This window comes from Tachypleus tridentatus, chromosome 6 (assembly GCF_004210375.1).
Source record: "Tachypleus tridentatus isolate NWPU-2018 chromosome 6, ASM421037v1, whole genome shotgun sequence".
NCBI classification, from domain to species: Eukaryota; Metazoa; Arthropoda; class Merostomata; order Xiphosura; family Limulidae; genus Tachypleus; species Tachypleus tridentatus.
In genome coordinates, this window is record NC_134830.1 from 68,781,525 (window position 1) to 68,807,934 (window position 26,410).

At 30.1% G+C, this 26,410-nt stretch overlaps 1 protein-coding gene across 2 annotated transcripts in view; it reads left to right on the top strand.

The window, feature by feature from the left end:
- hay (ATP-dependent DNA helicase hay) overlaps positions 1-25,087 on the top strand; it is a 57,446-nt gene extending 32,359 nt beyond the window's left edge. For both annotated transcript variants that reach the window (XM_076505371.1, XM_076505370.1), the window contains exons 9-20: positions 3,253-3,324; positions 7,206-7,312; positions 11,075-11,178; positions 11,627-11,699; positions 11,960-12,079; positions 12,285-12,487; positions 14,458-14,523; positions 16,113-16,249; positions 18,124-18,338; positions 22,658-22,806; positions 22,954-23,082; positions 24,825-25,087. In XM_076505371.1, the coding sequence (XP_076361486.1) occupies positions 3,253-3,324; positions 7,206-7,312; positions 11,075-11,178; positions 11,627-11,699; positions 11,960-12,079; positions 12,285-12,487; positions 14,458-14,523; positions 16,113-16,249; positions 18,124-18,338; positions 22,658-22,806; positions 22,954-23,082; positions 24,825-24,950 (1,501 nt within the window). In that variant the 3' untranslated portion in view covers positions 24,951-25,087. The remainder of the gene's footprint in view (positions 1-3,252; positions 3,325-7,205; positions 7,313-11,074; positions 11,179-11,626; positions 11,700-11,959; positions 12,080-12,284; positions 12,488-14,457; positions 14,524-16,112; positions 16,250-18,123; positions 18,339-22,657; positions 22,807-22,953; positions 23,083-24,824) is intronic.
- Positions 25,088-26,410: the final 1,323 nt, after the last annotated feature.

Consider the following 26,410-nt stretch of genomic DNA (forward strand, 5'->3'; position numbering starts at 1 on the left):
AGTGGGCTCATTTAAGTGCTTTTACACTATACCTATTAAGTTTCATTTCACTATCAAGGCTGTTGGTTAAGCAGTTTTTATATTAGACCTTAACTAATTGTTTGAATGGTCAAAGAAAGTCATTGAGAAGAAATTAAGCACTTATGTAAATAAGTATAAAACAGCTTAAAAATTTAGTATATTTGATAAAACTTTCTAATTAAGAAGTTTTAAGCTTTATTGATAAGGTTATTTTTAGTGTAGACTAGTGATTGTAAAAAAGGTGAAGCTACTTTTGGTGCCTTTTGAATTTAAAAAGAGATCAAATTTATATTTTTATAAAAATGAAAACTAAGTTTTAGAAATATAGGAAGCCATACAAATTAATAAGTAAAATCTATTATAAAAAATGCAAGCATTTTTAATTGTTTGTTAAATCATATCACAATTTAATCCTTTTGAATTTTGAAAGTTATGAATTCATTCTAATATCACATATAAAATTAAGGTGTTTTTATAAGGTATATAATTTGTAGAAAGTACATCTTAAATTTTAAACTGTTTCATCCTTTTTTTTTCCAATGCAATAAAATATAGCATTTAAAAGGTGTGCCAAGGTGGACATTTTGACCATTAAATAAATGTATTTTAATGAGAATTCATATGATATGCGTATCTTCTCTCTATTTACCACCATTTTAATTGTATTTATAGTATGAGAAATATTAATAGCTTTAAAAGTGTGATAAAGGAGTTACATACTGAATTTCAACTTCTCCATGTATTTTGTAAATTATTTAATTGGCTCATACTAACAAATGTGGAGTAATATAGTAAAATGTAACAGCAGCTGTTTTATAAAACAAGGGTCAGTGTTTGAATACTTGTGTAATGTTAGTATATTTCACTTTCTGTTACTGTAAGCAAATATCAAATGTAGTTTTTTTGTATTAGCTTTTCATAACACTTTTAAAGTGTTAATGATTAAGTTTTATGTGTAGGCTAAATAATACCCACAGAGTGTGACTTAATAGTTAGTATGCTGAACTGTGCATCTAAGAGTACAGTATTTGTATCTTATTACAATAAAATTGTGCTGTGCAATCAGGGTTGTGGGTATATTATAGGAATGATGATTAAATCCAAGAGCCCAAGAGTTAACAGTAGGTGCTTTAGTGTCTCAGTTCAAAATTAAGGATGACTAATGTAAATGGACCTTATGTATCTTTATGTGAATATTCAACATCAACAAACTTGTTAATTATTAATGATTAATATAATTTGAAACATCAACATGCTTCAGAAGTTTGTATTGAATTAATTATTAATAAATTTGTTATTGTAGTTTTGTAGCTTTATTCAAGTGATTTCAAGAATATATAAAATAAAGTATTTTAATTAAAGGTGAAGGGAGCAGTTGCAATTGTATTCAAGATGATCTTAGTTAAGGTGTAAAGTTATGTGATTGGCATTTTTCAGATGTTCTTAGATGTAGATCTACACTTTGTAGCCATCTTTAAGTTGCTTTGAATGTATAAAATTGCAAAATAACATGTATCAGAAGAATAGTTTTTTTTCAGACTTGGAAGTTTCTGCTGTAGCTGATAATATTGGAGCAATTATTGGAATTACATTAGAATGTTAATCTTTAATTACTGTAAGTGATTCTACTTATGCTTGATATTCATATAATTAGAATTTCACAATTTTAGGAAAACTACAAAAGTGACACCAGCACAAGAAAGGCAAGTCTTGTGTAGCTATTAATTAATGTTGGTTACTGTGAGCCTGGAAAAATAATTCGTGTACTAGTGACAATACTTAAACTACTAATATGAAAATAACCCTACAGATAAATTATATGATTTTCTGGTATTTAATTCATGATGTTCTAAAACATGTAGGTTCAAGAAGTTAAATATGAAATATAAGTCCTATAAAGTGAACACTTTTGAAAGATGGACCTTTTTTCCCAATTTTGCCCCTGAAGAATAAATAGTTATTTAATTAATAATTATCTAATTTAAAGAATAAATAAATAAATAGTTATTTAATTGCAATCTTTAATATGTCGAGAAGAAATGCTACAATATTTGTTCCTTAGCATTATATGCCACTGTTTCTAAGTGTGTATTTGAGATTAATGGCTTTAATAGTGAAGCATGACAGCTTGGTTTAATGTTACTAACTTGTTCATGGTATCTTTACATATTATACTGATTTCATTGTTTTAAGGTAAGGAAAATAAAGAATTATTTGGTACTTAGACTGTCTCTGCAATCCTATAACAACAAAAGAAATTAAAATGAAACCCATAATTTATTTCTCAGGAAATAATGTTCCCGTCTTAAAGTATTATGAAGTGCTAGCTTTGACTATTACCAGTGGAAATTCATTCCATCAGCTGGTAACCCTGCTATAAAAATAGAATAGTTAATTGGAGCCTAACCTTTCTTTTTCCAAATGTTGAACTTGTGTTCTTCCCGTCTCTTTTCCTTAATAGAGAGAACCAGAGGTTTTAACTTATTCTGGTAAGAAACCTTGCTGCATCCCCAGAATGAACATGTTTCAGAAGTTTTTATACATTGACTATTGATGTCAGTCATTCTAATATATTTAGTGTACCTGATGCTTTTAGATGTCATATTACAAAACCTTAAACAGATAAAATGTTAAACAGTCAAATACATTTCAATCCTTCATTCTGTAACTGGATGTGTTTTTGTATATTGAAACATTTCCTTAATTCACTCTACTATAAGCTTGCAGTCTATGTTATTACTGATCTTGTATTGTTTTAAAACAGTTATCAACATAAGATGACAAGTTTTCAGGTGCTAAAAGCTTTTGGTGTATTATTTACATAATAAATCACTTTCTGTAGTGGGCAGAAAGTGTGAATTAAAAACTAGAAAATACATGTTTCATTTTAATTCTATTCTGTTTTAATTTTGTTCATGATATTATTTCACAACAAGACCTGTTTTACACTAAATGAATAATTTTGATTAATAAGTTGGGCTCATTGGCTTGGTGTACTTGTTTGGTAAATAGAACAGTTTTATATTTGGTCTGGATTATTTCAAGTAGCAGTAAAAAGGTGTGATATGTTTCATGTGTTCTTAGGTCTAAAAATTTGTGGCATTTTAGTACGTGAAAAATTACATATGATTTAATTTTGTAAACCAAAAGAAAAAGAAACTCATAGGTAAAAGGAAAATGTCTGATTAGTACAATGCAATAAATTGGTGTTATAAATTTTCTCTATCATAGGTGCATAGAGCTTGACTACCCATTGTTAGCAGAATATGACTTTAGAAATGATATTGTTAATCCAAATATCAAGTAAGTGTTTTAAATAATTTTTGTTTATTCTTTAAATTAATTTATCAGTCTATATTTTGGTACTAACTAAAACTCATTTGTTGTATATTCTGATTGTAAATTTATCTACCATGTTTCTTAATTAAATCAAGACCTCGTATACAAAAAAAATGTGTTAAATAATTGTTACATCAAGCTTTAGGGTACCTGTTATCTGTACCAGGCTATATTTTGTCGATAGTAACCAATGAGGACTTTGCACAAACATTATGCATGATTTTTCAGTCAACTTTGATCCCAGTAATCCAAAAGATAATGATTGGTTTCTGGCCAGTATTATCAGTCAGTACTTTGCTATTGGTTGACCTTGAGTCAGTTGTTTTTTTCCAACTAGGAATTATCTTTTAAGATACATTTTTTCAGTTTAAAACTCTTTAATGTGTACTTTTTCAGTTGAACTTAATTTGGCTTTATTTTAAAGTTTTGAATAAGAGTTTCTTTATATGTTCACCATTTGGAATTTGAGCTTTTGTTCTAGCTCACCTCATTTCGTATGTATGACTTATGTTTGAATTGTTTATAGCTTGACTTTGGTTTGTTTTTCTGTACTATGTTTTTCAGCATTTGTACTGATCTTTTTTTCAGAAGTTTTTACAACTTCTTTGAATGTTAACATTCTTACCTGAGAAATTAATTCAGCCTGATTCATAGAATCCATCCTCTCTTCTGACAATTCTAATCTTTTAAATGTATATAGTTATAGTGAATGTATTAAGGGGAGTTCCATAGACTAAGTGGATCTTGTGCTACAGCAGTTATATTTCTGGTGGAATATTTTACACTGAAGACTCAACTGATTTATCCCTCCACTACATGGGGTATTGAAGCTGATGAACCCATTTGAAGTATGGATAAACCATGGGGACTTCCAAGAGTGTTGTGTGGGAGGGTAATTTCTAAATGACAGTTGATCTAGTTTGTTTACCAAGTATAAGCATATATACAGACTACTTTTTCCGTATGATTTTATCTAAGATAAGATTATGGGTCTATACTAAACAAAACTAGACTTCTTATTTTACCAAGTTTTTTGTGGTTGAGTTTTAGCATATTCAGAGGAATGGCAGTCACTTGTTCCAGATCTATCAGTTTCATCCCTTTAGATATATACAAAGAGTTATTATAAGTTGCTCCGTTTATTTCCTTTTACTCTGAGGTAGAGTGCCTGAAATCCTGGTTCCTACACCCTTTCATGGAGTATTTATGGTTACTTTAAGATTCATGCATCTACTCTCTTATTTGCAGTTATTCCCTGAAGGACTAATTAGGTATGGTGACTTTACAACTGACTTGAGTGAAAAGTCTTTCTGTTTAAACTGTCATCATCTTTCTGACCACCTTACTGCAATTATTCCTTTTTTATTTACTGGTCTGTTTTTTACTTCATAGCATAATTCTGTGATACTGTTTTCAACCAGTTGTTACAGCCCTTGCTATTTACATTTACCTTGTGACTGAGGTTGCTTGCTGGCAGAGCACTTTGTGTGTTCTAGTTTAATTACTGAAAATTTCAGTCCCTTCAAAATAATGTTTGCTGTGGTTACTTTCATATCTGAGGAGATTTTGCATCCACGTTCACCTCTATGATTTTGAAAAAACTGAATATGCTTTGAGTGGGAGTCTTTTAAGGATAGTTTAATACCAGTCACACTATTTTAATATATCCAAGTGGTTGGTACTGTTGAAAAGGTACCAGTTATTTTCAGCTGTTAAGAAGGGTAGCTTTTTATGTCCAATACCAGTTGTTAGGTCTTTTAGCTGAAGTTGTTCAAACTAGTTGTGTAGGACATAATATTGAATGATTATTTAGGTGAAATGTCATAATTATTCACATACCTGAATTAATTTAGGTTTACTGTATGGTGAACTAAAATCAACTTAAAAACCAAGAAGGTATTATATGTATATTGCCATTATAAGAGGCCTAATTGTATTTCTTTGGTTTGTTGATCCAAGCTATGTTGAAGAGCCTTGAATAGGCATAATTACAGTCCAGAGCAAAGGGTACGATCATTTAAGGAATGCATTTGATCTATACATATCAGGTTATTCTGCCAATTTTACCCTTGGTGAAAAAGAAAAGGTCTTTAATATATATTTATATATAACATAGTAACTGTAAGGAACATATTATGGTATGATATAAATATATATATATTTCCTTTACTGATATTTCATTTTCATCTTCTGCAATGAGTAAAGATAAATGTATTTTTTACATTTTACTGATTTTACTGTAATTTGTCCCTTTTACTAAAAAATATAACGTTACTGCAACCATGCAACTCGTATCAGTAAATACAAATTATTATCAACCTTAGACAACTTTTCAGTTTTAATTCACAGTTGTGTAATTCCGGAAGCAATAACTTAATTCAGTATGTAATTTATGTAGTGCATGTTGGAAAATAACACATTTCAGCACTAGAAATAAATGACTTAAAACACCAAAATTTGTTAATTGGACAATCGTTATTTTGATTTGCAGCAGCTTCAGAAGTGTTCCATTAAAACACAAGCCATGACAGACAGTACAGAACTTCATTTGATTCAAATAAATTATAATGGAATCTTTAATGTGCATTTCTTCAACATGCATTTGTCATATAAACTAATAAAGGTCATTGTATTGTTGAAATAATTAAAAGCTGTTCTTTTTGTAAACAACAATACAAAAGAAACATAGGTACAGATTAATTTTTTAACTCATAATGAACAAATAACACCTGACATATAACCATCTTTCTCTGCATAAATCTTTACAAAGCCAACAAGTATACTGACAGAAAAGTTTGAAAAACTGTGACCACAGATGAAAAGGAACAAAGGGAGGCATCTATAATTAGGCCCCTAATGTAGGTGCAGAGAAGCCTTGGCCACTTCTGTCTTTTGAGGCCCCTGGCTGTAATAATAATAATAAAAAAGGACATGAAAAGAAACTAAGAATCATCAGCTCAAAAACAACAACAAAAAAAACAACAAAATTTGAATATTTTATTTGTGTGTGTGTGTATAATTTGCAGGTCTAAGCTGAGTATTGATGCCACATTTTGGTCTAATTGAGGGGCTCATAAAAAGCAGTTGCAAAACTTAAGTGCAAAAAATAATGAGTCTAAATTTAAAGTCCTCTTTGAACTTGAGGCTTGGGCCAAATGACCTTCCTTGCTCCCCTGTAAATTGCCCTACCTATAATTTATTATTTTAGTCTGTAACTTATATAAAACTTTTGTTTACTACAAATAGTTTGTAATTATTTCCAGATTAAGCTTTATTACTCTATATGTCAAATAGTGATCTAGAAATGAATGCTATAGAATCAATTATAATTTATTATGCATATTATTTAAAGCTTTGTACTGTCAGTTATGATTTGTGTTTTAGTGGAATACTCCTAAAGAAGTTAAGTGAAATGCTGACTGTCCAGTTAAAGAAAAAAACAGATTTTGGTGTTTTAAGGCCATTTATTTCTAGTATTGGAATTACTGCAGTACATGGCTATATAATTGTAGGTAGTAGTTCTTTCTACTATTCATTCAAGAATAACATTTTAGAAGCTCATCTTTAGTCAAAGTATAACAACTCTTGTATATATGTTGAAGAATATGTATTGTAGAATTTAATTAGATTTCTTTTTAGCATTTAAATGAGTTGTGAATTAAACAGATTTTATTATACATAAGTGTAATAATATTTTTAATGTTAATTAATAACAAAAGTATTTTTTTTATTGTTTGTCTTTTAGTACTTTCTTTTGTCTGACTCAACACATTTGTAATTTAGTTAACTCAAGTTATCACTACATATGTACTGTAAATTGCTATTCATTTTTCCAAACTACTAAGCATTGACTTAAAACCATCCGCCATTCTTCGTCCCTACCAGGAGAAGAGTTTACGTAAGATGTTTGGTAACGGCCGAGCTCGAGCAGGTGTTATAGTATTGCCATGTGGTAAGTTCTAACATCATTACTCAGCAGAAGTTATTAAACACATGGAAAAGTCAAAGCAGCATAGGAACCTTAGTGTAAGATGATTAAGTGTTTTCAGAAATGGTACTATTGCTGCTTCTAGGGGGTGCTAGTGTCAAAAGTTCACAATTTGAGAATGAACAACTAGGATTCTAAAGGGTGTTGTTAGATTATGCATATAGATGCCACAAATAGAAATGGGTACACTTGTAGATGAATACTAAGATTAGAAAGAGAACTAAAAACAGGAAGTTCAAGAAAAGCATTTCACTGAAGTTAAGCTTTTTATTTATGTAAGCATGATATGCTAAATATTTACCATAGCTGCTTGAATTTCCTACTTTGTATCTGAGGTACAGTACAATACTTGGATATGAATACTCTGAACTTTTGTTTGCCTATGATTGCTAAACTAATAAGTGCATGATTATAATATGCAGTTTTTAAGTATTTAGTTTATTAATTAATGTTGCTACTTTACAATCAAACGTGTTTAAGAAATAAGATCCTCATTATTCATTATCATTAAAATTTTTCTAGGCAGGATTAGAATAAATTAAGCTGAGAACTTGGTATGGTTAAATACATGAATTAAAAGAGTTTGACCTCCTGAGTCCAAAATTATAATTAGATATCAAGTCAGTCAAGAGATGATAGAGTTATAAGCTGTCAAAAAACAAAAAACTCCGAGCCACTCTATGAGTTGCTTATCTGTGGCTAAAAATTACTTCCAACAAAGATTAACTGTAGAGATAGCTGATTTTACCCAGAAAGTGTAACTTTAATATTTTTTCATGAGAAGTTTCCATATTTTCTTGCTTTTAGTTGCTATTGGATCTTGTTATGTTTAAGCTCCTCCAAGTGTAGTTAAATGATCTATCGGAATATGAGTTTTGGATACATGTTATTTTTAATCTCTTTACAAAGTTGAGTTGATTTTTACAGGAAAATCTACAGGTTATTTATCTAATGTTGGAAAACTAATTCTTACATTTTTCAGTTTTCCTTTGATGGTGTATTTTTAGTATTCAATGATGGTTTTAATTTAGCTACTTCAAAAAGTGATTATCTAGAAAATTCCACTAGTATTAAAGGAATATACGTATTGAAAACTTAGAAAGTTGTTTGTTTCTTAAAAAATATATTTATACATTCAAAATAACTAAACTATTCATTATATCATTGTTTACCAGATTGTTTCCATACATAATATACATAAGTGTAAACTTTGATACTCGTTTATGTATTTTTTAGTATTCTTATATAAAGTTTCTTTGCATGTTCAAACATGAATATAATGAATGTAATGTGTCATTTAGTAATTCTTAGTGGACATATCAGTGAGACCACAATAAACGTGGTTCTGTGGTCAGTAGAAACATGCATGAGAGGATGTGACATATGCTCAATTTAGCCAGCATTCATGTTATCATAGGTCTTGAGATGACACGATTCTTTGATGAAGCTGTTATACATATGCAGTATGGTTACATACTGCTGGGTGACATCTTTCAACAATCATCATAGTAGTAGGTGTTCCATGCTTCACAATTAATTTTAGATATTCTGTAGCCAAAATTCAAATGAACTCTTTGAAAGCACATAGAAGATTTAAATTTTTGTCAGTCCTTTTCAGCTGTCAGTCATGTTATCCTAAGAAAGTAGATCATTGTTAGCTTGAATAGTGTCCACAGTCAGCAAATGTAGCAATGCTCCCTGTCAATCATTTCCATCTAGTTTCAATGACCAACAGTAATCAGCCATCTGCTGATGTTCCACTTTCTCTGATATCTCATTTTCATTTTTCTGATATTTTAATGAAACCTTTCCTCTTGTGCTTCTCTAACAGTACTGTGATTTTTAGGGAAATAGTCAGTATGTGACTGTACAAAAATAAACTTTGAAGCTTATATTGCAACCCAACAAAATGTTATTGACAGTATTTCCATAATTTGAGTCATTTTTTGTTTCCTAAACATTTGCCAGTAACATTTTTAAAGGCAGTCCATGCTCTGTTTTTCCAGCTGTTCTCATTGCCCTTTTGAACTGTTCACTTGAAATCAATTTCATAATCTGAGGCCCTTTTCTAACTTTCAATTCTGAAAGAGCTGGGAATTGCCCACATAGGTACTGGAAACAGTCACCATCTTTGTGAAGTGGAGGTAATAAGACCTTTGTGTCAACCAAACTTTCATGCTCAATGTTTTCCAATCATAGTATCAGACCAGGCCATTGCTCCTTTATACACTGCTGATTTTATGTTCTGCAATCTCTTTCACACAAAAAGCATGGAATTTTGTGTTACTGGATTGTTACTGAAGTTGCTAACCATATTCTTTGTACTTGACCTTATCAAGAAGAAGCTCTAGGTTTTTGTATGTTTCCTTCAACTGAAACAAATAAATAATAGGAAAAGATCTGTATATGTTACCATTGTGAAGGAGAACACCTTTCAGATTTCCTTTGAAGGAATCAATCAATAATTGCCACTCTCTTGGTTCACAGACTGCAGCTCCTATCATTGGTATTAATTCAGCAATATTGTTGCATTAAACCAGTGAACCTTCTTGTGAAAAGTATGGTATAAACTTTTTCTCATGATTTCTATTCTAATATAATGATGTTTCAAGAGAAAGTAAGTTCTTAACCCTAAGTCTGGACACAAAAATCCCTGAAAAAAATCTTTTGGAAGGGTAAGATCTCTCGCAAAATAATTAAGTTCATCTTGTGTGAAAAGTTGTGGTTTACCAGGAATTTCAGGTTGAAAACAACCCATATCATCATTTATATTGACATCAGATGAAACTGTATCAAGAGTTTAGGGAGTAGATACAAGTCTATGAATAACAGCTTTTATAGTAGAATGAAGCTTCAGATGAGAAATTTCTTTTTTATTTTGAGTGCTGCAGCCTTGCACATTACATGAACAAAAATAACAGTCATCTCTGTGGTTTTTAGGTATATTACAGACCATTGGAATTCCAAATGGGAAAAATTTTTTCTTACCTTTTGTTCATTATCTCAACTCTTTGATGCAAATGGTGCAAACTTTGATCAGAGCCCATGATTTGTCTTGGTCCCCAAGTTTTAGTAAAACATACAAATAATATACTTTTTTGATGAATTCTGTTATGTTTTGCATTTGTTTCTTTGCAAAGTATTTACCATAAATATAACAAAATGTGTTTAGGTCATTTAGACAATCTCTTATTGCCATAGTGACAAATAAATGATATTGAAAAGGAAATATAATGTCAAGGAGGACACACAAACAAATACTATCTAGAAATGATATGTCATGCAGCCTGTTAACCATTTATATACTAGCAGTGTGTTTCTTGTGGGTTATAAAATTATTGATAAGGCTCTCACTTCATGATTAATCTAGGGAAATATATAGCCAGTGATTGTCAACATTTTAAGCATAACAAAATGCGACCTAATTTCAGTGAAAATGATTTACATATGTAAAAGCATATACGGTGTTTTGTGAAAAATCTGTACATGATGTGGAAAAATGAATATCACTTTTGGATTCAGTGTACAGGAATTAGTGTAGAACATGTACACATTTCAAGATGACAAAACCATTGCAGTATGTTTGTTTATATATATATTTGCCAGTTGAAATAATTTTAGTTTTAAAAATGACATGTGTTGTGTAAAGAATAACATTAAACTGAGCACTATTATTATTTTTTCACACAGATTGTAATTTTTTGTTGTTGTAACTTCATGTTTTAGGAGCTGGAAAGTCGTTAGTAGGTGTTACAGCTTGTTGTACTGTAAGAAAACGATGTCTTGTTTTGTGTAATTCTGGTGTTTCAGTGGAACAGTGGAAAGCACAGGTTAATATGATTTCAAAAATTACTTATATTGGCTTGTAAAAAAAGAATTTTGTAATCTGTTTTCAAGCTTTTACTTTTCTTGAATATATTTTCATATAAAATAATTTGTTTTTGTCATTTGGAATCAAATCATTTTAATATTGAACATTAATAACTGTAAATAATACAAGTATTTAAATCAATAATAATAAGGTTTCAGTGCATTTCTTTCAGGTATTTTCTATATTGTAAACAGAGTTTTGAAACTGAATAGCCAACTGTAGCTATGATAGTTTATAGGATATGTCACTGTTTCTTTTATAAGATTGATGAAAGATCTTCCATTTACTGAAATGAAATTTACATAAATATAGGCATTTTGATGTTCTGATCTTTTAATGGTAGTATATGTGTAATTCTTCTGTATCTTTTATCTTTTTTACAAGAAGTTTTAATTTATACTTCACAGTTCAAGATGTGGTCCACAGCTGATGACAGCATTATTTGTCGTTTTACATCTGATGCCAAAGACAAACCCATGGGTAACTCATAGAGCTACTTAACTTAGAAAATAAATTTGTTGCTACTTAGTATATGAGTGTTGGAAGCTTGGAGATGTTTATGTTAATAAGTGATTATTTGTGATAATTATTTTAACTTTTTTTTTTTCTGGAGTAAGTTCCAGTTTATTAAAAGTAGGCTCTAAAGTAACTCTCAGAGTATACAATCAGTATGTTCAAGTGTAGTATTAAAATAATAAGAAAGGGTTAATTTCTAATACTTATTAATTTTTTTCTTTTAGGGTGTGGAATATGTATAACAACCTACTCTATGATTACACACACTCAGAAACGATCATGGGAGGCAGAGCAAGTTATGGCTTGGCTGAAGGAACAAGAATGGGGATTAATGCTTTTAGATGGTTTATTTTAGTTTTGTGTGAAACTATTTTGACCAACTATTTGTTGTATATATATAGTCATTTTTGATATAAGTAATATTTATAATGTATGACAGTTAATTTTAAGTTGTATAAGAGGTAATCTTATAATTCTTCATATATTTATATTTTCATATATATAAAGCTTCAGTTCTTATGTAGTTCAATATATAAATTTTATTTGTAGAAGTGCACACAATTCCAGCCAAAATGTTTCGAAGAGTACTGACCATCGTCCAAGCACACTGTAAGCTTGGCTTAACAGCTACTTTGGTTCGAGAAGATGATAAGATACAAGATCTTAATTTCTTGATTGGACCAAAATTGTATGAAGCTAATTGGCTGGAACTACAGAAGGCTGGGTACATTGCTCGTGTGCAGTGTGCTGAGGTTAGCAAAAACATTTAATAAGACATTTTATTACTTTATTTTGTGTTTTTTTTTTTTTTTCTGCAACCTGTATTATATCTTGGCACATTTTATCTTTATGCTGATGTAACATGTTGTTTTATATTCTAGATTTTCCTCCATCATTACAATTTTTTTTCAGCTCTTGTATTGTATATAGCATTTAATAGCATTTATATTTGACACTCTTATTATCAGAAGAGAAACTTGTAAGCATGGATAAAAACATTTTTGAAAGTATATTCTATACCTTTTTGTAAAGTTAATGATACTCACTAATTTTATTCATTATTGTCAGAGCTCTATGTAAAGAATATAATGGTAATAAATAAGCTATAGTTAATTTAGTAGCATTTGATAGGAAAGTGTTATTGAGGTTTTAGTCCATTTTAACTCACCATATAGTAAGCTAAATTAATTTAGGTATGTAGATAGTGTTGTGATATTGCACCTATTTCATTATTTAGTATTGTACAACTGTTTAATGATTGTATATATTTGTGTTAAAGATTTATTTTTCACCAAAGGTAAAATTGAAATGAGAAGCAGTGACATAGAGGCCCTTATGTATTTCTTAGTTATTATGTGTATAATGTTATGAGATTGCACCTAATTCATTATTTCATATTATTATACAGAATTAGGCTTTTAATTCACAGGTTCTCTTTACAGTTTTACCTTTGATGAAAGAGAAAAGAAATATTTATCACATTTAACAGACAAATTTTTCAGATATCAAGTATTAACATTTTTCTTGTTGTGTCATTATTTTTGTTATTAGTAATACTAACAACTCTTCAGTAATAATACACAATAACAGGAGATTCATGTATAACTGAGTGTATGTTTGAAAACATAATTTGGAGTTGTTGTAATTATCACTTTCTATTTTAATAATTTACTGGTCTCCCAGTGGTTCAGAAGTAATTTTCAAGGCTTAAAACACTAAAAGCTGAGATTCAATACCCATGGTGAACATAATACACATTGTATAACTTTGTGCTTAATAATGAAATAGTCATCTGCTGGTTTTATCTGTGAATTTATACATTTGTGCTAAAAGCATAAAAAAATTACTTTTTTAAAAATTGTTCAAAGTTGATTTGATTGTATGACACGATTTTCAGAATTTATGCTATGTGTAGATGGCAATTTAAATATCTCAATAATAACTTCAAGGGGTAATGATAACATCATTTACATTAGAATGATGGTTTTTTAAAAGTTAGTTGTAGTTATGACTAAGTGATGACATTATATGCTGCCCAGAAATACACAGATTGTTTAAATTGATGTTAGTGATGAAGTAGTTGTAGAGTTATTTTGACTGAAGTAATAATAATAATAATAATAAAAATGAAAGATGAACAATTTAGTTGATTAGTTGTGTTTTGGTATCTTAGTAATGGTTTCTTGCATTGTTTTTGGGATTTGGTGGCAGAGAAACAAATAAAGGTGAGTGACAGTTATTTTTTTAAAAGTAAGACTGTTATTGTTGATTTTTATGAATGGCATGCATATTTGTGTTATACCTGTTGAGTAACTGGGCTATCTGTGTATAAAGAACTGTGCAGGGAATTATGCATAGTGGTTGTTGAAAGAAATAAAAGAAAAATGTTATTGTAGGTCAAATCACCAAGAAGTTAAGTACAGAGAAATATATATATATATGTAGCTACGCTGGTGATTTGATGCACAACAATATTTTTCTTTTATCCCTAAATATAGAGCCTACAAAACACTATGATAACCAGAGCACTGTAATAAATTTAACTCAATCTAAGTTAAAGATAGCACTGAGATTACTTGTACCTAGTTATAAGTTAAGGCTATTCTGGAATAGTTGCAAACTTATTCATAAACAAAAGTGCTTTCTCTTCAATTTATTTTACCAACTTGTTTGTTTGGGGAGTGACATGTGATTTACTAAAAGTAATTTTGTTGCTTTTAAGGTTTGGTGTCCTATGACACCAGAATTCTACCGAGAATATCTTACATCTAGAGCCAGCAAGAAACTAGTGAGTTGTGTGAAGGATTATGTTATTTTGTGTTTAGTGAATAATTAACAAAATAATTTGAGAGGTATTCAAGAATGATGAAAGCAGTGGAGAAATTGCTTTTAAACTAATGATAATACTGAGTATCTAAAGAACAAGTTATTCATTAATTTTTGGTATAAAGCAAAACATTGAAACAGGGAGTATTATGAAATGATCTTACTAGGGTGGTATTCATAGGTAGGGCTAAAAATTGTTACTGTAATTTAAGGAACAGCAGAAAATGTTATCCTAAGTTAAAGTGAGTTTTATTCCTGACTGAATTCGAAGAAGAGACCGAACAGGTAGATGTAAGAACAACGACTGGCAGAAAATGTTATTCTGAGTTAAAGTGAATAATTTTACCTGACTTAATTTTTGGAAGAGACTGAACATGTAGTCATAAGAACAGTAACTACAACAACTTGACAACTGGCAGAAAAATGTTATCCTGAGTTAAAGTGAGTTTTATTCCTGATTGTTTTGAAGGAATAGGCTGAACAAGTAGAGATGAAAATAGTAACTACAACAACTTAAGGACTAGCAGAAAATGTTATCCTGAGTTAATTTGAGTTTGGTGCTCAACTGAAATGGAGGAAGAGACTGTTCATAACTTGTCATTGAAAACAACTAATGTTTCATTAAACGAATTGCATACAAACTCAGTTCAGCAGATCACAAAAAAATAAGAGAAAGCATTACTATAGAAACAGGAGAGTTCTGAAGGAGAAAAATATTTGGATCAGACTGAAACAGGTAACCACAATATTCGAAAAACAATAGAATCATCTCTTCTAAAGTGCATCCACTACCCACAACTCCTGATTATCCTATAAGTAGAATAGTGGTAATATGACCTTTAGGCATTTCCAGATTTGTACATAGTTCACCTTACAATTCACTTACATAATCTGGCTCATACCATAATAGCTGTTCATGAAAACTTGATATATTGTACCAACACCAAATGCTATGTCTGTTGTATTCCAGCCAGCCTGATGAAGTTTGACACTGAGTGAAAGGTCTTGTTGGCATTGGATATTGGAGATGTAGTGCTTGACGTATTATATTTCACTTTGATTTCATTCACGTATTCTTGGAGTTGCCGAACAGACTGCATAGTAAATTAAACTTTATAGTTCTACAGTGACATTTTTCATCTGGTGGCTCTGAGAGGGAACAACTAGTGACTGTATTACTAGGACCACAATAATTTACACCCACTGCAGAACCAGATCTCTGTTATTAAAACTATATGTGTACTTGCTTTAGAATGTTGGATGGTTTTTATTAAGTCCTATGATTTTAGACTTTCAAATACAGCCCTGGTGTTTCAAAATCTGTAAGTTTTGGACATTGAACTCACTTATTAAACCTGATACTGATGGCTGGAGATCTTTAGACTATATATTTATGCCTTTGTTGATAAATAGTTTATTTATGTCATGCTACTGTACACAACTCATTCTTATTGTTGTGCTGGAACTAAGAAATTTCCCATTCTTAATCATTACACAGCATGTATGAATTACTGTGCTAACCTTTATGTCATGATTTTTATTCTTTTTTAGCTGCTTTTTGTGATGAATCCCAACAAAGTTCGCTCTTGCCAGTTTCTTATTCGTTACCATGAAGGAAGAAATGATAAGATTATTGTTTTCTCTGATAATGTTTTTGCACTGAAACATTATGCCATCAAATTAAATAGGTAGGCCTCTTAAATCTGCACAGTTAACAAGTCACTAAATCAAATTGTTTCCTCTTTTAACTTATTTTTGTGTAATATTTTAGACACAAATAAATGTCTTTGGTAACCATGAATAATGACATAAGATGTGGAACTGTTTAGTGTAGCACAGGACAAACAAATATCGTGATTAAAGCTTTCAAGATTATGGAGCTCTTATTTTATGACTGTGAACAAACAATAGCTGATTTTTATGCCAGGTAGAAAATGTTTTACAAATAATTTCAAAGATATATATATACAAGTATACACAATATTTCATCACAAACAAACAAACTTTCACTGGAAATTCCACAGTATAACTTAATTATTACAAACCATACACACCACCCTAAGCTCAATGAAATACATGTCTGTGATGAAATATTGTGTATACTTGTATATATATCTTTGAAATTATTTGTAAAACATTTTCTACCTGGCATAAAAATCAGCTATTGTTTGTTCACAGTCATAAAATATATCTTTTTTTATGGAAAACATGACTAATTTTGTAATATAATACAAGGTAATTGTACCATACTTAAATCGTTTTAATGTGGTTAACATTTGATTGTTGTTAGTCATGATTAGCTATAGTTTTGCATCATCCACATATAGTGCTTGTATACTAAGATAGATCAAATTAAAATTAAGTGGATTAATGATAATGATCTGTGGCAAGTAGCATAGCATTGATATCAAAGAAGTCATTCTATTGATGCACATCTTGATCACCTATACATTTATGAAATCTTGAAGCTCTTTGAGATATAGATCGTTCTTGTGGAAATAACATAATCTGAAGATTGTTTATATTAGAAAACTATTTAGAAGTAATGAGATCATTTGACTAAACCAAATGAAAGGTATTTCGCAAAATTAACATTTTCTTTATTAGTCTAATTGTTAAAGGTTTTAATGCTTCAAAAAACATTAAAAGCAAGAAGATAAGCATTGGTGATGCTAATCATGTGATTGAATGATGTTTTGGTTTAGTAAATTAATTTTTTGCATACCATGGCTTGGGTTTACCACATACCTTTGTTTTGGGTTGATATCATGTTTCATAATGTATATGTTTTTGATGAGTTTACTAAGTTTTTTTAGTTGCCCACACACTTTGGTGCTGTCTAAACACTTTTAATTGAGATTAAGTTGAGTGTTAATGAATTTGTTGTATTTAAACTCTCCAGATTTACATAAGATAAACTGACACATTACTGAAGTACAGTGAAGTACTAAAATCAGGGGTCTGATTCCCCTCGGAAGACTCAGCAAATAGCCTGATGTGGCTTTGCTATAATAAAAACACACACACACACATTACTGAAAGTGCAATGAAAAGCTTTTATAACTTACTGAGTGTTTAAATAAACCTTTTATGACTTACTGAGTGTTCAAATAAACCTTTTGTAACTTACTGAAAGTTCGATGAAAAGTTCAGATGTCTTATTAAATGTTCTATGGAAAGTAAATATGCTTTAAAGCTTAACAGAAAGCTTATGTTCCTACTACTGAAAGAAGAACAGAAAGCTGAATAAAATTTTGGAAGAAGTAAAGTTAATATGTGATTTTTACATATGAGACATTCAAAACTCTTGCTCAGCAATGTACTTGCTTAAAAGTTGAGGCTTGATTAACTTAATATTTTTAATTATATAGATTATATTATATTTTCTCTTGATACATTAATTATTAATTCCTCTATTTAGGAGCTATGGAATTTGTTGTTTATTTTTAGTGGGTACATATAGTTCACTGTATTTTAAATTTTGATGTTTGTAATAAAAAAACTTTCATCATAATATATGCTTATCAAATGTTCTAATATGAATTTTTTTTTTAAATTTCAGACCGTACATTTATGGACCCACTTCTCAAGGAGAAAGAATGCAAATCCTTCAAAATTTCAAATACAACCCTCAAGTGAACACAATCTTTGTCTCAAAGGTGGCTGATACATCTTTTGACTTGCCGGAGGCAAATGTTCTAATTCAGATCTCAAGTCATGGTGGCTCTAGAAGACAGGAAGCTCAGCGACTTGGAAGAATTTTGCGAGCAAAGAAAGGTGAGTCTTTCAATTTTAAATATTGCGCAGTGATTTTATAAATACAAAAATAGTTTACTCACATGCGTGCCCTTTTTCTGCTGAAACGCGGATTTCCGCGGTTTTCAAACGGCCAACGATCACCCACGAGATTCGTGTAAATGTGAGGAGAAAATATGAGCGATTTGGGGGCCGGGTAGGTGGTTTTGAGGAGAAATCGTATTTTTCAATGTTTATTGCAGAAAAAAATCTGACTGCCATCTTGAGGCAGTCTCTTTAAATCTCGTTGCAGGTCTCGTGGTCTGGTATCGTATGCATACCAGACGATAAAATATTCTCTACGCTCCAAAGAAACAACAGCGATTGAAATGTTTAAAAGGAAAGATGTTCATTTTGATCCTGTAGACAAGAGAATGTGTAAGGACATTAGATCAGTAGCTTCAAAGTATACCTCAAAGCTGAGGGAGAATCAGAAGAAAAGGGCTGAAAGGCTTGAGGCCTATGGTTCTGTGAAATCTGGCCCAGCCACCTTGGCTAAAGAAAAAGTCCAGAAAGCCGTAGAGGCACAGAGAGCTGCCCATTCAGAGAAGGAGAGAAAAAAAGCTCGGAAGAGAGCACTGGAAACCCTTGTCTCAAAAAAAAGAGGAAAGTAGCCAAGATTGATTAAAGGAAATTAAGTGATTTGAAATTTGACTGTAATTTATGCAGCAGAGCAGAAGTTGATATCAGTGACTGAAAAACATTTTATTATTATCTGCAGCATACAGTGCCAGTGGTTTATTTTAAAGCATATCATTAATTTTATTTTGAAGCAATGTCAAAGCTTTCCTTGATTTGCTATTTCAGTTTGTATTGTGAAAGAATGAAAAATATACTGATATTGAAGTACCAGTAATTTACTGACAAGATTGTATAGATGAACAAGTTTTACTGTAGGTAGTCATGTAGAGTAATTTTAAGTAATTTGAAATTTTAATGGAATACATGCAGCAGAGCAGTAGTTGTTGATGTCAGTGACTGTACAAAATTTAATTTCTGAGGCATATCACTGATATCAATAGTTTAATATTGAACCATATCAGTAGTTGAATTTTTAAGCAATGTCATAGCTTTCCTTCATATGCTGTTTTAGTTTGTATTGTCAATTTGTGAAAGAATGGAAAATTCACTGACATTAAGGTACCAGTAGTATAATGACAAGATTGCATAGATGAACAATTTGAACTGTAGGTAGTCATGATTAGTCAAAAGAGTAATTTTATGTGATTTGAAAATTGTATGGAATATATGCAGCAGAGAAGTAGTTATTGGCAATGACTGTAAAACATTTAATTGGCAGCATACCAGTAGTTGATGATCATGATGTTATTTATGACAAGAAGGATAATAATGAAATGATTTGTATTCGAAATATTTACTGAGTTATTTTGGCTTTATTAACTCATATTACTAATATATTTTGATTTAGAAAAAAAATTAAACTAAATAAATAGCAAATAAACAATCTTAAATTTCATTTATTTACTTTTTATTTTATTTGTTAATTTTAGATATTTTGATATATCTTCTAAAAAATGAACCCCCCTAGTCAGGCGTGGCTGCACCGCACTGTGGTGCCTCTGGCGCCAGGCTATATACCTTTTCCTCTTTTTTTCATAAATTTCATTGGCATGCCTGTACTCAAAAATATAAATTTTTCAGTCAGTAGTTTGTTGTGAGAGTTTGTTGGTACCTGCATTAGGATTTGACTAGGATCCAACTGTTACATTTTAAAAACTCAAGATTATATATATATAGTTTTTTACAACATAGATAGCAGCAACACCAATAACAATAACAGAATACAGTACAAGTTATTATAAGATAATTTTCCAAAAAAGAACATTTGGACCAGAACTTTTTGTTTAATGTTTTATTTTTATTTTTGCCCCCAGCAGCTCAGCAGCAAGACTGGAGGCTTATAACACTGTACAACAATTTTTTAAAAAAAGTTCAGCTTCCTAAAGTGTTTGTTTATTGTGACAGGTACCTGGTAGGTATGCACAAACATAGTTTTGGCTTTGCTTCATCACATAGGAACTCTGAGAAATAGACAGTTAACTGTTTACCGGCAATAATGTATTTTGACATTGATGAGACATATTAACCAACGCCAATCATCCTGTAAAACGTCTGTAACATATAACTTACTTGTTAGCATTGCTTCAGTAGCACTGTATATCCTGAAACAATACGTACACACTATGAGGTCTATATTAATCCAATGAGCAGCATCTGTGTATGCAAGCCACTTTTATAGCCTGCTATAAAACCTTATTCATAGGTCTCTTACAGAAATGAAAATTTTTGGACACAAATATAAGAAAAAACATGACAAAACTGAAGATTTCGATGAAATGATATGCAATGAGCAAATTTGGATGTGATTTTCATGATTAGCAGTCAAAAATCTATAAGGAACACCCAACAGTGTTCAAGAAGCAAAATCTTTGTTGTGCAGTGTAATGCTAAAAATCAGATTTTTATATTAAGGTGGAACAGCATAGATAGCTCATTTTGTAACTTTGTGCTTAAAAACAAACAGAATGTTTATTTTTTTATAATTTTTTTGGTATTCTAAATTTTAGTTTGTTTATTTCATATTAGACTGATTAGTTGGAAGTGAAACCAGTCTATAGTTTGATAAGTATTTTTCTCATATACAAATTTTAGATAAAAATATACATTTCAATAACATTGTGGGTAGCTTTACATTTTGTTAATGTTACTTTAAGCTCTTTTACACAGTTAAATATAAATTACTTTTATGGCTGGAATAGTTTTTTGACACAAATTGTGTTGTAAGTGTTAGCAAAACTTCATATGCCCAATTATTTTAAACTTTTGTACAGAGATGTGTAAAATATATAAAAATCTATAAATCTCAATTAACACTGACATCCTCACAAAAGAGGGGACATTATAATATCAATTCTATATTTATGATTTATCTGTTCTCATAAATTTTAATGTGCACGTACAATTTTGTGAATGTTGTCATTCTGTTAAAATGAAATGTTTCTGTCATCACAATATACTGAAGTTCGAAAGTGTTATGAGGCTTCATATAATTTAAATTCTCATAACTTTTAATTGATCAAATTTGTATATGCATAATTTTGTATATTTTCATACTTATTAATAAAGTTGGAAAGTCTGTTAAGTTGGTATATTTTTAAAAAACAAAGAAAAATTAGATAACTAAAAGAACATCAACTGAAGAACTGTTTCTTAAAAGGCTTAAAAGGTCTTATTCTCAGTTATATGCTAATTTCCAAAAACCAAAAATAACTTCAGTCCTTGTTATCATTCCCTGAAAAGTATTTCTTAAAAAGTTTATTTGTTAACATCACCTGTAATATAATGTATCTTTAGCTTGGATTATTTATTAAGTGTGCAATAATGCATTGGTATTCTTCCTAAGTCTTTTCATATTTACAGTGTTTTCTAGCTGTAACAAAACATTCTAGGAAGTACCACAAACTGCAGGATTATTGTATGGCTCCATCTTTATAAACAAGATCAAAATAATTAAATAATATAGAAAGTATCAAATAAAATTCCAAGTGTATAAAAAATTATTGATTATAAACTAGTGTGGTTTACACTAGTGAGTGAACAGTTGGTTCAGACGTATTTTCTCGTTTGCAGTGTAGTTTATTCTCTATTCATGAAGTTGATTTTCTGTGTATACGATTCAATTCAAAACCATAATTAATTTTAACAGCAAACATCTAAAGTGGGAACTTGAAAATAAAAATAGCTTAAGGCTGATAGGTCAAACACTTGTAATTATTTTAATTAGCTTTTAAAATAATAGTTTTAAAACTTTTAAAGCTTTGTCAATTCAAGTAAACTAATGCATCATTTCTCTCACAGCTGTACTTGTAACACTGGTTTGCTTTTTAGTTGCTTTTAACATCTTGTTTGTTTTCATCTATAAATTTCTCTTGTACTTTGAAACTTATATTTAACTTAAATTCCCTCTTTGTTTAAAACATTGTTTCTTTTCCTTACACATGGTCTTAAGTGAACCAGTAGAATAATTCCTGGTGTTAAAACTTTTGTATTCACTAATTAAAATGACTTTGTGGCAAACTAAGTTAGATCGAACAGTAACAGATTTGATTAAAGTTGAAATATTTTGTGAATGTTAACTAGTTCTGTCACTAACAATCCTAATCTAAAACTGTTTTTATTTTGTAACTGTAATAATACAACAGTATTCATGATGGTTAGTAAGTATACATTTTTGTTATAATATCTATAACTTTAATCTGATACTTTTATATGACTTGTAGGTGCAATTGCAGAGGAATACAATGCCTTTTTCTACACCTTAGTGTCTCAGGATACAATGGAAATGAACTATGCTCGTAAGAGACAGCGTTTTCTGGTGAACCAAGGCTACTGCTATAAAGTGATTACTAAACTAGCAGGAATGGATGAGGTAAAAATTGAGTAAATTGTTGAAAACTATACTGAACATAATGCATTGTAGCTTTCTGTTTTCATATTGACTGTTAATGTTTTGGTTCTGGAAGAGAATATGACCTGTTTAACACTGATCATATATATATGTTTCTGTAATAACCAGGAGAATTTAATGTACAAGACAAAAGAAGAACAGACTCAGCTTTTACAACAGGTTCTGGCAGCTACAGACGCAGATGCCGAAGAAGAGCACGTGCCTGGAGAAATAACTTATGGAAAATCTGGAGCTCAGGTATCTAATTATACATAACATGCTCTGTTAATGTGTTTTAAAGTAATATTCTATTAGAATATTTCAGCTCATACCACTGGTTTATCCAGGTTTTTGGATAGACCTAGGGTTACAGTGAATGAAAATTAGGTGTATAAATTCTTAGATGCAAGTTGCAGGGAGTTGAAAAAAAAAGTGTTACACATTATGTCCAGATGTGGGAACCATCACTTAGACTCTGACTTGACTCTAACTCTCACACAGACTTATCCTTGACTACTATTGTGCTGTTTCATACTTTATAGTAATCTCTTTATATTCTAGAGGCACCAGTAAATATATTATTCTCTGAAATTAAGAAGAGTGCATTTTATTATAGGAAAAAAAAACAAAAACATTTTGTTAAAACATCAGATATGTATAAAGTTTGTTGACTTCATTATATGCGCAGATAGTCTTTGTTTAGCTTTGTACAAAATTCAAAACAATCTTCATTAAAATGAACTACTAGTAACTTAGTTGAAAGTGCTTATAAAAAATTAAACAATGTGCATACAAGCTGCATACAAGAATAAGTTTTCATCAATTTAAAAATAATTTTTTTGCTCAGTGTGTTTTGTTACAAGAAAAGGTGGAATTACTGATATGTTTGCTCAGCTGTTGAAATAATCTTTGTTAAAATGGTTTAAAGGTTCAACACACTCAATCTAGTTATTGTTAGATACAAGAAAGAGAAATGTGTTAAAGTTGCAGTACAGTTTTGTTGAGGGAGCAAACAGTATGTATTTTTTTTTTTTAGTTTTCTCTCAGCATTATTTTGTGATTATTTCATATAAGCAAAATGTTCTTAACGTTATAAGTGAGGACGTCCAGGCCTTCTAGTGAACCTAAAATCCTATTAAATATTATTTTGAGAGTGGTCAAGTTTTTTTTAAAAAATGACATATAAATTCCATATTTTTTCAACCAACCTGAGTTTATACATCTTTCTATTTAATTTTAATGTTTCTATAAACGTAAGTTTAAAAACAGGATTTAATAGGAAAAAATAAGTACCTTGTTGTAAATGTGAACAAACTTATTACAAAAGCCTGATATATTAGCAAGTATTCTTTGCAAAATCTGTTTTGATCCTAGTAATCTTGTGATTTTGAGTAGTTGAAGCAGGAATATTGTGTGCCAAAGCAGTTATGCAGAAACCTTATAACAACTTGTATCTTTTTGACCAGTTGGTCTATAAAAACTTGTATTTTAATTTTACAGTCTATTTGTTTCTTAAAAATGGACAGAAGAACCTGAGTTAATTATTCTTTACAGACAAAGTGTTTAAAGTAGTCTTTGCTTTTGATTTTTGATTCAATAAAAAAAATGTTTATGGTCAAAATTGTGTAAATATGTTTGTAAACCTTGGTAAATGTTTATTTTTGTTAAAAATCTGATCAGACAACGGGTGTAGGGTTTGTATGTAAATGTCATATTAGGCTTAGTGTGAGATTTTATATTGTATTAGTTGGGATTAATTGAATAACTGTAAAATTGTTGATGAAAACACTGCTGAGCATCCTTTAAACCTGCAGTAAACAAAGCAAATCAAAACGACTTGCTATTTTAAATGATTTAAATTTCAATGTGATTGTAAATAAAAAGTAAGCATAACAATACATAGTACGTAATGTAAATTGTGATATTTAACAAAATTAAATTGTTCAAAACATCAGAAATTAGAAGGCAAAGTGAAAGATAATTTGTTTTCTCTCTGACAGTCAACTCGTCGTGTAGGCAGCATGAGCTCTTTGTCAGGTGCTGATGATGCTGTGTATGTGGAATATAAAGGAGATAGGAAAGGACTATTAGCTCGTCATCCATTGTTTAAGAGATTCCGTAGATGATTGTTGTTGTGTTGATTGTATAGCTGATCTGTTCTGTATGTAAATAAATGTGATGAAAAAATTGCAGTTTTGTTCTTTGTTATATTGTATGTCTTTTTTGTTAATGAGTAAATAAATAAAAATTAGTAGCTTTATAATTTGTGTGAATTTGTGTTTATTTATACTTTTATTAATAGTCCTTTATAGGTAAAAATCAACAACAACATTATATACTGTGTACTTTTAAAACAACAGGTAAGCTATGTTATTAAATTAGGTATATTGTTCATTTGACCTTGATGATGGCTTTAATGTATAAATAGAAATACTTCATGGTCTACTTTAAGAAATGAAAGTTAATAAACCTTTGAACTTTCAGTTTTTGTTTCAAAACTACTAATAATGTTTCATAAAACTGGAGTCAGATTTCACAAGCTTCTATCTTTACTTATTGAGCAAGATACTATGATGAACAGTTTTTAGCATTTCAATGTTTATGTTCCTTATTCATTGTTGTTGATTAGTAATAAAAACTACATAGTTTAAAAAAAATCAACCTACACTCGTAAAAACTTAGCTACAAATTGAATAGGTGTATCACTATTGCTTTCAACAAACTAAACACTAGAAACTAAACTGCAAATTAGTAGATTTATCACTGTAGCTTTTGTCAACCTAAACACTAGAAATCTAGCTATAAATTAACTGATTTATCAACATAGTTTATCTAACTAACTACTAGAAACTTTTGTATGAAAATTACAAGACTTATCATCGAATTCTTTAAGTTTCAGACCAAAATTGAAAAATGTGTCCAGTCTTTTAAACCCCATTGGCCAAAAATATTTTATGTGCAGCTGAAAACAGCTCATAACTTTCAAATATACTAGTAAGTAATAGTAAGTATTCTTTCAGATATTTAATCTTTTTCATTTTACTTTGAAAGTGCTTTTATTGAACAGTAGGTTAGTGAGAAATATTGCTCTGCCATGGGGCAGAAGTCCAAATGAACAGAAATAATAGTCCAAGAGATGGTAGTGAGTACTGTTTCCATCCATTAAGCCTGTAGTTTATCATTTAAAATTAGGATGGCTGTATGCAGGTAACCCTTTGTGTTTTGTGCACAAATTCTGGAATACAGTTATTTGTTGTTAACATGTTTAATTGCTGGTGTACATTCATCTGCACTTATATCTGGCCAACACTTCTAAATGTATGTGAAGGAGCTCTCAACACTCCAAGAAGTATATAAAGTTTTGTTTGTAAACGTAATACAAAACAACTTGTACTGGCTGTGATTTCACTTTTGTTTACTTATGTTGATTAATGTCATTTATAAATCATTATTTTAACTTGTGAATGTTTATTGCAGAGTGCAGCCGAGTTTTTAATTTACAGATTGTGGAGTTGAGGTTCTGTGAATTGCATTCTGTTATTACTCAAAAGAAAATTGTTCTTTACACTTTGGGACTATGGGTGCA